At 47.2% G+C, this 14,345-nt stretch overlaps 1 protein-coding gene across 4 annotated transcripts in view; it reads left to right on the forward strand.

Annotated features, from left to right (window-relative positions):
• Positions 1-14,345, forward strand: part of ADAM15 (ADAM metallopeptidase domain 15) — a 97,252-nt gene that overhangs the window by 63,285 nt on the left and 19,622 nt on the right. For all 4 annotated transcript variants that reach the window (XR_011023892.1, XM_068252518.1, XM_068252519.1 and 1 more), the window contains exons 11-15: positions 3,234-3,376; positions 7,433-7,610; positions 8,559-8,651; positions 8,805-9,000; positions 10,460-10,568. Coding sequence is in view for 3 of the 4 variants with exons in the window: in XM_068252518.1 (XP_068108619.1) it covers positions 3,234-3,376; positions 7,433-7,610; positions 8,559-8,651; positions 8,805-9,000; positions 10,460-10,568 (719 nt within the window). In the remaining variant the exon portion in view is untranslated. The remainder of the gene's footprint in view (positions 1-3,233; positions 3,377-7,432; positions 7,611-8,558; positions 8,652-8,804; positions 9,001-10,459; positions 10,569-14,345) is intronic.

The following is a 14,345-nucleotide window of genomic DNA, read 5'->3' on the forward strand; positions in this document are numbered from 1 at the left end:
GTCTGAGTCAGGACTGAGTCAGCCACTTACATACCTGATAATTAACTCTTTCAGGCAGTGAAAGAAAAAAAGGAACACAGCATAGTTATTTGTGTGCTAGGCACTGTACATACACATGTCTATCTCATCATGTCACTTCGGGGTATCCTTTAAAGAATAAATCTCGCTTCAGACCTAATAGATAGCAGGGGCACGTGTGCCCCTGCTAAACCGCCGCTATCCCGCGGCTTAACGGGGGTCCCTCACCTCACAAATCCCCACCGAGCAGCCGGGGATCTCTTCCTGGTTGGGGCAGGGCTAACCGCCGCAGCCCTGCCCCACGCGCGTCTGTCAGCGCGTATCTCCGCCTCTCCCCCGCCCCTCTCTGTCTACCTTCACTGAGAGGGGCGGGGGAGAGGAGGCGATGCGCCGCTGATAGACGCGACTGGAGGCAGGGCTGCAGCCGTTAGCCCTGCCTCCAGGAGCGACCAAGTCTGCGACCAAGTGTCGCAGTGGGGGGTTTGGGGGTGAAGGGACCCCCGTATAGCGGCGGTTTAGCAGGGGCACACGTGCCCCTGCTAACCATGAGAATTATTCTCGCTTCAGAGTCTCTTTAAGGGGCATCATATTGTGTTGGTGTTTTTCTTTACATTGCTACTTATATATGATGGGGGTCTGGAATGCTGATCATTCTCCCAGGGGGAGATGAAAAAACAAACGTGAGGCAACTGGGACCCCCTTATGGTGTAGTATGTAGAGTAATGCAGAAAGTAAAGAAAACAAATGGGGTAAATACAAAACCAGGTTGCAAAATGACAACAAAACATTTGTAAAGCGAATTTTCTTTCCTAGGACCCAAAGCGCATAAGCTTGTCTCAGATCAGTACATAGTGTTGTGTACAGGGGGGAAATGTATGTGATCATAAATGCCAGAATAAACAGGTGGCCTTTCAGTTTTGATTTTTTTTTTTTGTAACTCAACTTTTATTGGAAAGATCATAAGGTAAAAAAAAAAAGTTACATTCACTTTCACTAGAAGAAAACATTTTAGCATGCATATACATAATCAAACAGAAAATGTATACTGTTACAATTTTGGTAGAACATTAAAACAGGTCAATAAACAACAACAACAACAACAACAAATAACATTTGTAAAGCGCTTTTCTCCCATAGGACTCAAAGCGCATAAGCATGGCTCAGACCATCGTGGTACAGAGGAAGAATTTTATAAGTCCGGAAATGCCAGGCTAAACAGGTGGCTTTTCAGTCTGGATTTGAATAGCTCCAGGGATGGTGCTGTCTTTACTGGGTGTGGCAGGGAGTTCCAAAGAGTAGGGGCAGCATGACAGAAGGCTCTATCTCCAGATTTTTTGAGGTGCACTCTGGGAGTGACCAAGTTTATAGAACTTGCTGATCTGAGGTTGTGGGAGGTGTGGTGCAGCTTCAGCAAGTCCTTCATGTATGACAATTGTTCTGCATCTTAATACTCAAAAGAGAAGGTTCATCATAAACAATATTTAATCAACATTACTTGAGAGGTCATGGTTAATATCCCAAAAATCCCATACATTAGAAAAATTAACTGAAGTTTCATTAACCACATGAGGTCAAAGATTCCATTAGGCTTATTCTTCATACTCTTTGTATAACATCGTCAATACTCGGGGGTTCCTTACGTTTCCAAAAGGCCGAAATTTGCATCCGTGCGGCAGTAAGAAGGTGAGTACGCATTTTCCATGAATTTAATAGCAAGCCAGGTGGGGATTTACCCAAAACATAAACCTATGGGTCCAATGAGACCTGTTTATGTAGCACTTTATATACCAGATATTTGACCAATATGGGCTAATAACTGGGCAATGCCAAAAAATATGGGCCAGAGCCCTGTGCCACACAACCTCTCCAGCAAGACACAGACGATGTAGGGAAAAGTGTTGGATCTGTCTTGATTAAGTTTGGCAAGGCATTCCAAGGGGTAGGAGCAGCCTGACAGAAATATTTGGCTCCAGTGGGGTTGGACTCTGTGGATGGTCAAGTTATTGGATCTTTTTGATCTGAGGTTGTGAGAGGTGTGGTGCAGTTGCAATAAATCCTTCAGGTATCCAGGGCTTGGGTCATGTAGGGAATCAAAAGTTAGCATGCCAATTTTGAAAATAATTCTCCATTTTATGGGTAGCCAGTGTAGTGAGCAAAGGATTGGTGTTATGTGGCAATGGTAGGGTTTGCTTGTTAACAGTCTTGTGGCAGCATTCTGTTCTAGCTGCAGTCAATGTAGGTCTTTGTTTGGAAGGCCTGCATAGAGGGAATTGCAATCTTCCATTGCCGTGAGGTGATGACGGCGGGAACTAGGGTTGGAAGATCTTCTGAAGGAATGAGTTGCTTAACCATTTGCAATAGTCCTTGGGTGAAAAGAGGAATGTTCATGACAATTGAAATTTGATTCCTAAATTTTAATTCCCCCATGGAGGTTCGGAGGTGTAATACTGGGAGGAAGGTGCCTCAAAGAATGTGTAACATAATTTAACAGTTTAAAATGCAAGAAAACTTACCGTTTACTTGACCTGAGGAAGTAGGTGGGTGCCTGTGAAATTATTTTTGTATCTTGTATCAGTCCTCATTATAGGCTTAGTTTTTCTTGCCTTTAAAACGTTTTTTAATGATTTCTCACCTCCTTTGGGCAGCCTCCTTTCCAGTATAATACGTATATAAATTTGTAGTCTCTCAGAGGTCACATCCCTGCTGAGTAGGACTTGACATCTATAACTTGCTGCCCTTCCTCTACCTCTTATCCACCAATCAGCAAGATACTACTGCTGTTGCTCCCGATATTGTAAATGGTTTATAGCTGGCGGAAATGGGAGGGACCTAGGGGCCTGTGTTCACATACCTCCCACCTTTTTGAGATTAAAAAGATGGACACTTAAGCCACACCCCTGGCACACCCCTAATCACTCCCCCGACATACCATAAAGATTTCATAAGATAAATATGTTTTATAATTCAAACCACACTTGTCGTTTCTATCCTGGTTTATTTTCCTTCATATTGAAAATAGGAAATATATCAATTTAAAGGATGGGAATAAAGTTTAGAGTCTAATGAACAGGGGGTATTATTTATGACATGAACGCTCCTGCAGGTGTCTTGCGGTCGCTGCACTGCCATAGGTCTGTCAGTTTATAAACATTACAAACTTCTGTTTCTTTTGTTTATTGATCACATATTAATCTCTGTCCTCTCGCCCATCACAGGACCATTCGGTCAGCATTCTGAGCGTGGCTTCCACCATCTCACATCAGCTGGGTCACAACCTGGGACTGAACCATGCCATGGCAGACAGGGAGTGTGGCCAGCCCAGCATGGGGAAGGCGTGGATCATGGAGAACACTGCAGGGTGAGAACTGACACCTATTACACGTTCACTGCAAGGGGCAAGTTAAAAGGAACCTGAGGTGAGAGGCATATGGAGGCTGCCATATTTATTTCCTGTTAAACAATACCAGTTGCCTGGAAGCCCTGCTGATCTCTTTGGCTGCAGTAGTGTCTGATTCACACACCTGAAACATCCATGTGGCTAATCCAGTCAGACTTCAGTCCAGAAACACCGGATCTGCATGCTTGTTCAGGGTCTATGGCTAAAAGTATTAGGCCACATACACACATCAGACTATAGTCTTTGGAAAATGAAAGATCACAGACCAATTTTACCCCCTTCATGTAGTATGAGAGCCATACTCTACACAGTCTTTTCTATGGAGCTGAACTCCACATCAGAAAAAAATCTTTGCAAGATGCTGCACACAAACATGCTGCACACACTCAAAGATCAGTAGCTGCAAAATATCTGTTCCTGACAAAGATCCGTTCCTGCAAAATGCATTCATAGTCTATGAGATTTGCAGATCATCATACACACCTTGTTTAACAGACATTCATCTGCAGATCAGAGCCACCAGGATGGATCTTCAGATCTGCAGATGATTGTCTGATCTGCAGATGAATGTCAGTTAAATCATGTGTGTATGATGATCTGCAGATCTCATAGACTATCATTGCAATTTGCAGGAACGGATCTTTGGCAGGAACAGATCTTTTGCAGATACTGATCTTTTGTGTCTGTACAGCATCTGTGTGTGCAGCATCTTGCAAAGATTTCTATCTGATGGGGAGTTCAGCTCCATAGAATAGACTGTGTAGAGTATGGCTCTCATACTACATGGAAGGGGGTAAGATTGGTCTGTGATCCTTCATTTTCCAAAGACTATAGTCTGATGTGTGTATGAGCCTTTAGAGGTCGGTGCTAAGCAATTTGCATTGTTTAAAAGGAAATAAACATGTCAGCCTCCATATGTCTCTCACCTCGGGTTGCCTTTAAAGAATCTCCGCTTGTCTGCGTCTTCCATCACACAAGACGAGATTCCTTTTTACTGTCAGTGGCAGAGCCCTTAAAGTGAACCAGAGATGAAGCACCCTCATGTATTTTACCATATATATCAGTGGGAACATTAGAGCAGACACCTACCCTGCTCTCTGCTTCATTCTTCACTGCTCAGCCGGCCTGTTATCAGCCCTGATAAAATCCCCAACTGAGCATTCAGTCTGGCTTCGCTATAATGACTCAGCTATAATGATTCCTGAGCAGAGCTAGAAGGGGGCAGGCTTGGGCTTGAAAATACATTAGAGAAGACAGACTCAGTTATGATTCCTGAGCAAAGCCAGACTGAATGCTCAGTCGGGGGTTTTATCAGGGCTGATTAGAAGCAGGCTGAGCAGTGAAGGATAAAACAGAGAGCAGGGTAGGTGTTTTCTCTAATGTTCCCACTGATATATATGGTAAAATACATGAGGGTGCTTCGTCTCTGGTTCACTTTAACCAGTACACAATTCAGTCATACACTATTCAGTCATACACTAATATTCGATCATCAGATTGATCCCTCTCAGATCAAATCTGACCTGAGAGGGATCGATTCTTCCCACACACTGGACACAGATTATTTCATGCTGAAATCTGTTAAAAATCTGTGGAGCCGCCACCGCCTGCCAGGGCCCTCCAGGTCTCCCCTATGTAAAGTGTACCCCTAGGCCGTGTATCCCGCCAGACCTCTTACGCCTCTAGCGTTTGTCACATGACACAGGTGCCCCAAGAGAGAAGACACGGGAGGAGGTGCGCCGGCCGACAGCTGAGAGTTAGTTCTGCTGGCAACACTGCACGACAGTCACCCCAAATCAAAACGCTCTACCGCCCTCCTTCCAACCCGCCGCCGATCCAGTGTTATCTTTTGTCTTGGACACAACTGACTGATCCCAGATGAAAATCAATCAATCAATCAGGCATTGTTTTCTAGCAGATTGAACCACAGTGAATCTGCCACATATCGATGGTAAAAATTGTATGGCCACTTTATAGTGAACCTGAGATGAAAATAAACTGATTAGTTATACAATTGGATCTGTCCGTCTACTTCTAGAAATGACTTTTTTAGACATCTCATGGTTTTATTTTATGCATAAACCTTTACAAAGAAGATGTAATGTTTTATAGTCTCTGCTCAATTGCAGTGTCTCAAGAGTCCCAGAGGAAGAATACATGAACTATTGACCTTGGTATCTATCCCTTACAGTCAGAAGTCCAGTTACCTGCTTAGGAAAGGGTTTTATAGTTGTAATTTATCAGTGAGGGACTTTATAACCCGACTGGGTTCTGACTGAAATAAAACTGCATAGCTGGATATTAACTCTTTCAGGCAGGGAAAAAAGAAAAGGCGCACAGCGTAGGTGCCTGTGTTCTTGCCACTATATATATATATATATATATATATATATATATATATATATATATATATATATATATATATATATATATATATATATATATATATATATATATATATATATATATATATATATATATATATATATATATATATATATATACGTCTATCTCAACACGTCACATGTCATCTCGGGTACACGTTAACCTTTCTGCTGGTGACAAGTTTCACAGACGCTGTATTTTGGATGTTGAGCTGATTGCCTCCTCTCCTCCCTGTTTCAGTGGCTCGGGCACCTCTTGAACATCATCAATGTTTTTTGGCTCCATTAGATGTTTGTTCATTTCACAGAGTTCTTGTGATTAGATTATCAGCCTGCAGAGATTCTGTTTTGTATCTTGAAAGCTCGTCTTGTGTATATTTAGACATCAGAAGAAAGCACAGAGTTGATTTTGCTAATGCAGATCAATGTCATTAAATGCTGTAATGCGTTCGCCTCCTCTGTGGTTACAGCCTTCGGATAATGATGAAAATCTCTTTTCTGTAGGAGTCCATACATCAGGCTGTGACCTGATACACTACTGCTTGTGAGCCACACTCTCCCGGGGTGCATACGCACATGCAATTTTGATTGGCCAATCACTGAACAATTTAACTACCTACATTAAGTATGAGGGCCAACAGACTTTGAATATTTTGAACAGACTGTAGGTAAGCTACATGGAAGTGATACAATTTGACCATTCATTAGCCAATCAAAACTGGATGTGTGTATCAATCCTCAGATCTGTGAGTTTAGAGGTTTACAGGCTTCTTAAACTTAACAGGTACAATAATATTCGGGGGAGATATGATTCCATTTACTTAGTCATAATAGCATAATATATAATCGCATACACCGAGGAAACCGGGCACTCCGGCTTCCTCCCACGTCCCAAAAACATACAGATAAGTTAATTGGCTTCCCCCTAAAAATTGGCCGTAGACTAAGATACATGCACTACACGATACATACATACACATATGACTGTTAGGGATTAGATTGTGAGCCCCTCTGAGGACAGTTAGTGACAAGACAATATACTCTGTACAGCGCTGCGGAAGATATTGGCGCTATATAAATACTTAATAATATTACAGCCTAACTGAACGAGAGAACGTCGCTTCCCTGTTAAGGTGCCTACACACCTTTGACTTATGCCACCTGTTAGGGATCGAGGCCCAACCTCTTGGGGTGACATCGCTGGGCCAGGCTGCACAGATGTGAAGTCAGATGTATAGCTGACTACACACCCTGCTGCTATGTAAGGGGGCGGAGGGACGACAGAGCAGCACGTACCTATGTGACGCCACGTAGCGGGTGGGGGAATGGCGTGCACACTTGGTGTGGCAGTCGGTGGCAACTGTACACACGCCTATTGCTGAGGTGGTCATTATCCGCTGCCTCAGCCGACTTTACGTGTTCTTTGAATGATCCTATCCCGCTGACCTTTGTAAATAAAAACACTGCCTAATTGTGTTGCTCTTCCTATTAGAAAACTGCTACTAGGGTAATTTTAGTAGCCTACATTTCACTGTAGTGCCCCTTTAAGGTTTGTGACTTGTAATGATGATGGGATTTGTCATGTGACCATTTTGCATACAGAAGATAATACAATAATATGAATATGTTTCAGGTTCATGCCCGGTCTGGAGTTCAGTAAATGCAGCATGGAGGAGCTCAATGCCACCCTCAGACAGGGGGGAGGAAAGTGCCTGTTCAATGTCCCTGCTCCGTCCAGCGTATTTGGGGAGCCACGATGTGGCAATCTGCTGGTGGAGAGAGGAGAGCAGTGTGACTGTGGCCTGACACAGGTGAGAAGGACCTCATTAATGTTATCCTCTAACCATGAATTCACATGGGGCCTATTCACCAGCGTGCAGGCCCAATACTGCAACCATCACTACACATTGTGCTTCCTGTGTGAAGAGCAGAGCAGGCTGTGGCTTATGTGATGGAACATGGAGGAGTCATGCTTTCTGTGCCCGTTATAGAGAATTCCCATTTTAGAGCCATCATAGGACACTTAAGTTTTTTCTGGAGGTGTGTTAGATCTGAGGCTTGGCTTGGTTTTGACCTGGGAATAACAGTCCCGATAAGAGAGACTAGAATTGCTCTCAGATTTTTATTACTGTCCTTCATTTGCTGTCCCAGTGAAACTTGAGTCCCTCATTTGCTGTCCCAGGGAACCCGAGTCCCTCATTTGCTGTCCCAGGGAACCCGAGTCCCTCATTTGCTGTCCCAGGGAACCCGAGTCCCTCATTTGCTGTCCCAGGGAACCCGAGTCCCTCATTTGCTGTCCCAGGGAACCCGAGTCCCTCATTTGCTGTCCCAGGGAACCCGAGTCCCTCATTTGCTGTCCCAGGGAACCCGAGTCCCTCATTTGCTGTCCCAGGGAACCCGAGTCCCTCATTTGCTGTCCCAGGGAACCCGAGTCCCTCATTTGCTGTCCCAGGGAACCCGAGTCCCTCATTTGCTGTCCCAGGGAACCCGAGTCCCTCATTTGCTGTCCCAGGGAACCCGAGTCCCTCATTTGCTGTCCCAGGGAACCCGAGTCCCTCATTTGCTGTCCCAGGGAACCCGAGTCCCTCATTTGCTGTCCCAGGGAACCCGAGTCCCTCATTTGCTGTCCCAAGGAACCCGAGTCCCTCATTTGCTGTCCCAGGGAACCCGAGTCCCTCATTTGCTGTCCCGGGGAACCTGAGTCCCTTTAGTTTTAGACTTAGATTGCTAATTTTACACTACCTCCCTTCCTCCTGCAGGAGTGTACCGATCCATGCTGCAATGCCTCAAGCTGCCAGTTGATGGCAGGAGCGGAGTGTGCCTCAGATGGTCTGTGCTGTGAGCAGTGTATGGTAAGTGACTTATACATGTGTTTTTAGCAGGGGCTGGGATAGAGAATCATGTTCAATTTTGTGCTTGGATTTGGGTTTTCTATAAAATTAAAATATTTATCCCAAAAAATGAAGTGTCAGTTCCCTTCTGTGATCCCGGTCTCTTCTCTTTAGATAAAGCCGATGGGTACCTTGTGCCGGGAGCCGCTCGGGGAGTGCGACCTGCCAGAATACTGCTCTGGGGACTCCGCCCACTGTCCTGCCAATGTCTTCCTCCAGGATGGGGAGTCCTGCGCGTCCGGAGAGGCGCACTGCTACGGAGGAGAATGCCGCACTCTGCAGAGCCAGTGCCAGAGCATGTGGGGCCCCGGTGAGTGGATGGGGGGAGGGGAGGGGAGGGGGGGATACCATCACTTCTACCATTATAGGGCAGCTCTGGCCAAAATCTTATGCTAGGTACACACGATGCAATTTTCTGACAGATTTACTGTCAGATCGATTTCCAATCAATTTTCCATAGAAGTGAACAGAAAATCAATGGGAAATCAGATCGGACATGTTGGAAACAATCAATCTGACAGTAAATCTTACAAAAAAATTGTATCATGTCTACCTAGCCCTATGCCTGGTACACACAATGCAATTTTCTATCAGATTAACGGTTGAATTGACTATTTCCAACAGGTCTGATCTGTTTTCTGATTGTTTTTCTGATCACTTTTGTATCGAAGTAATTGAAAAATCGATCAGTAAAACAAAAGGAAATCAGATTGGACCGATCGGGAATAATCGATTTCGACTGTCAATCTGACGGAAAATTGCATTGTGTGTGCCAGGCATAACAGAGTGGATAAATGTTAGTTCTTGATCAGACTTATATCTGTCCCCCTCATCTACTGTCCCATTAACATTGCAGGAAGTGAGTGGAGCAGGAGCATAGACCGTAATCAAACCTGAATGAAGTTCTTTCTTTTCCCCATAACTGTAAAAAGGAAAAGTGTTTTTTTTTGTTGTTTTTTTTTGTTTCTCTGACCATCTTTTTCTTTTAAAGCGGATCTGAACTCAGAACTTCCTCTCTGCTCAAAAACATTCGCAACAGCATGATAAAGAAAAACATTTTTGTTACAGCTGATACAAATCCTGCAATAAGTCTGCAGTGTGTCTACATCTTGCTTTCAAGGAAGCAGACATATTGTTAACATCCTGTGCTTATAAATTAGCAGATCAGCCTTGGCAAAGGGGATTCCTGAGCTGACAAAGCTGAGAGATCAAATTACGGAGGTGATTAGTCACAGATGAGAGGTGATTACACAGGCTAAACTCTCTAAATACATACAGGGCGCAGTTCTCTGTTTTCTGTCTGTCCTGTGCAAGAGTTCAGGTCCACTTTAATGCTGTACAGAGTGCAATGTAGATCGGCAGCATCATCATCTGTTCTTTTTACTCCCAGTGGAGCATATGGGGCATCCGTGAAGACTCTCTATTCAGATCCATTTCTTGCTATTCTCCATTCCATGATTTTCCCATCTAATTTCTTCTTTCTCTAATCTTCTCCATCCCTTATTCGTACACAAAAATTGCCTCAAAATGCACCAAAAGCCGCTTGTAAAAATAACAAAAAATATTGTAAGGGAGCTGCAATCTTAATTTTTTTTTTTAAATTTACACCAAACGGTTTTGCGTGCGCTTCATGTCGATTCTTTTCAGTCAGTAAGGGCGCTTAGTGATGTGATATACTTTGTAAAACGCTGCAGAAAATGTCTCTGTTACATAAATGTATAATAATTATAATCTGCTGTTATAAGATTCCTCATCCTGTAACCCTGCAGGCTCCTCGCCAGCTCCCGACGCTTGCTTCACCAAAGTGAACATGAGAGGTGACAAGTATGGCAACTGCGGGCGGAGCGCCAATGGCACATACAGACCCTGCACACAAAGGTACCCCTTACATGCACAATGCAGTGAGACACGCACACCTGACATGTACAATGTAGGGAGACATACTGTGCACAATGCAGGGAGATACGCACACCTGACATTCACAGTGCAGGGAGACACGCATACACCTGACCTGCACAATGCAAGGAGACATACACACATCTGACATGCACTACGCAGGGATACACACACCTGACCTGCACTACGCAGGGATACACACACCTGACCTGCACTACGCAGGGATACACACACCTGACATGCACAATGCAGGGTGACGCGCACACCTGACATGCACTACGCAGGGATACACCCACCTGACCTGCACTACGCAGGGATACACACACACCTGACATGCACTACGCAGGGATACACACACCTGACATGCACAATGCAGGGAGACGCGCACACCTGACATGCACTACGCAGGGATACACACACCTGACATGCACAATGCAGGGAGACGCGCACACCTGGCATGCACTACGCAGGGATACACACACCTGACATGCACTACGCAGGGATACACACACCTGACATGCACTACGCAGGGATACACACACCTGACATGCACTACGCAGGGATACACACACCTGACATGCACTACGCAGGGATACACACACCTGACATGCACAATGCAGGGAGACGCGCACACCTGACATGCACAATGCAGGGAGACGCGCACACCTGACATGCACTACGCAGGGATACACACACCTGACCTGCACTACGGAGGGATACACACACCTGACATGCACAATGCAGGGAGACACGCGTACACCTGACATGCACAATGCAGGGAGACACGCGTACACCTGACATGCACAATGCAGGGATACACACACCTGACATGCACTACGCAGGGATACACACACCTGACATGCACAATGCAGGGAGACACGCGTACACCTGACATGCACAATGCAGGGATACACACACCTGACATGCACTACGCAGGGATACACACACCTGACATGCACTACGCAGGGATACACAAACCTGACATGCACTACGCAGGGATACCCACACCTGACCTGCACTACGCAGGGATACACACACCTGACATGCACTACGCAGGGATACACACACCTGACATGCACAATGCAGGAAGACGCGCACACCTGACATGCACAATGCAGGGAGACGCGCACACCTGACATGCACAATGCAGGGATACACACACCTGACCTGCACTACGCAGGGATACACACACCTGACCTGCACTACGCAGGGATACACACACCTGACATGCACAATGCAGGGAGACGCACACACCTGACATGCACTACGCAGGGATACACACACCTGACATGCACTACGCAGGGATACACACACACCTGACATGCACAATGCAGGGAGACACGCATACACCTGACATGCACTACGCAGGGATACACACACCTGACATGCACTATGCAGGGATACACACACCTGACATGCACAATGCAGGGAGATGCGCACACCTGACATGCACAATGCAGGGAGACACGCATACACCTGACATGCACTATGCAGGGATACACACACCTGACATGCACAATGCAAGGAGACACGCGTACACCTGACATGCACAATGCAGGGAGACACGCATACACCTGACATGCAAGACACGCATACACCTGACATGCACAATGCAAGGAGACATGCGTTCACCTGACATGCACAATGCAGGGAGACATGCACACCTGACATGCACAATGCAGGGAGACACGCGTACACCTGACATGCACAATGCAGGGAGACACGCGTACACCTGACATGCACAATGCAGGGAGACACGCGTACACCTGACATGCACAATGCAGGGAGACACGTGTACACCTGGCATGCACAATGCAGGGAGACACGCGTACACCTGGCATGCACAATGCAGGGAGACACGCGTACACCTGACATGCACAATGCAGGGAGACACGCGTACACCTGACATGCGCAATGCAGGGAGACACGCGTACACCTGACATGCGCAATGCAGGGAGACACGCGTACACCTGACATGCGCAATGCAGGGAGACACGCGTACACCTGACATGCGCAATGCAGGGAGACACGCGTACACCTGACATGCACTACGCAGGGATACACACACCTGACATGCACAATGCAAGGAGACACGCGTACACCTGACATGCACAATGCAGAGAGACACGCGTACACCTGACATGCACAATGCAGGGAGACACGCGTACACCTGACATGCACAATGCAGGGAGACACGCGTACACCTGACATGCACAATGCAGGGAGACACGCGTACACCTGACATGCACAATGCAGGGAGACGCGTACACCTGACATGCACAATGCAGGGAGACACGCGTACACCTGACATGCACAATGCAGGGAGACACGCGTACACCTGACATGCACAATGCAGGGAGACACGCGTACACCTAGCATGCACAGTGCAGGGAGACACGCGTACACCTGACATGCACAATGCAGGGAGACACGCGTACACCTGACATGCACAATGCAGGGAGACACGCGTACACCTGACATGCACAATGCAGGGAGACACGCGTACACCTGACATGCACAATGCAGGGAGACACGCGTACACCTGACATGCACAATGCAGGGAGACACGCGTACACCTGACATGCACAATGCAGGGAGACACGCGTACACCTGACATGCACAATGCAGGGAGACACGCGTACACCTGACATGCACAATGCAGGGAGACACGCGTACACCTGACATGCACAATGCAGGGAGACACGCGTACACCTGACATGCACAATGCAGGGAGACACGCGTACACCTGACATGCACAATGCAGGGAGACACGCGTACACCTGACATGCACAATGCAGGGAGACACGCGTACACCTGACATGCACAATGCAGGGAGACACGCGTACACCTGGCATGCGCAATGCAGGGAGACACGCGTACACCTGGCATGCGCAATGCAGGGAGACACGCGTACACCTGACATGCACAATGCAAGGAGACACGCGTACACCTGACATGCACAATGCAGGGAGACACGCGTACACCTGACATGCGCAATTCAGGGAGACACACCTGACCTGCACAATGCAGGGAGACGCACCTGACCTGCACAATGCAGGGAGACGCACCTGACCTGCACAATGCAGGGAGACGCACCTGACCTGCACAATGCAGGGAGACGCAACTGACCTGCACAATGCAGGGAGACGCACCTGACCTGCACAATGCAGGGAGACGCACCTGACCTGCACAATGCAAGGAGACGCACCTGACCTGCACAATGCAAGGAGACGCACCTGACCTGCACAATGCAGGGAGACGCACCTGACCTGCACAATGCAGGGAGACGCACCTGACCTGCACAATGCAGGGAGACGCACCTGACCTGCACAATGCAGGGAGACGCACCTGACCTGCACAATGCAGGGAGACGCACCTGACCTGCACAATGCAGGGAGACGCACCTGACCTGCACAATGCAGGGAGACGCACCTGACCTGCACAATGCAGGGAGACGCACCTGACCTGCACAATGCAGGGAGACGCACCTGACCTGCACAATGCAGGGAGACGCACCTGACCTGCACAATGCAGGGAGACACACCTGACCTGCACAATGCAGGGAGACACACCTGACCTGCACAATGCAGGGAGACACACCTGACCTGCACAATGCAGGGAGACACACCTGACCTGCACAATGCAGGGAGACACACCTGACCTGCACAATGCAGGGAGACACACCTGACCTGCACAATGCAGGGAGACACACCTGACCTGCACAATGCAGGGAGACACACCTGACCTGCACAATGCAGG

The sequence above is a fragment of the Hyperolius riggenbachi genome, chromosome 9 (genome assembly GCF_040937935.1).
Source record: "Hyperolius riggenbachi isolate aHypRig1 chromosome 9, aHypRig1.pri, whole genome shotgun sequence".
In the NCBI taxonomy this organism is placed as follows: Eukaryota; Metazoa; Chordata; class Amphibia; order Anura; family Hyperoliidae; genus Hyperolius; species Hyperolius riggenbachi.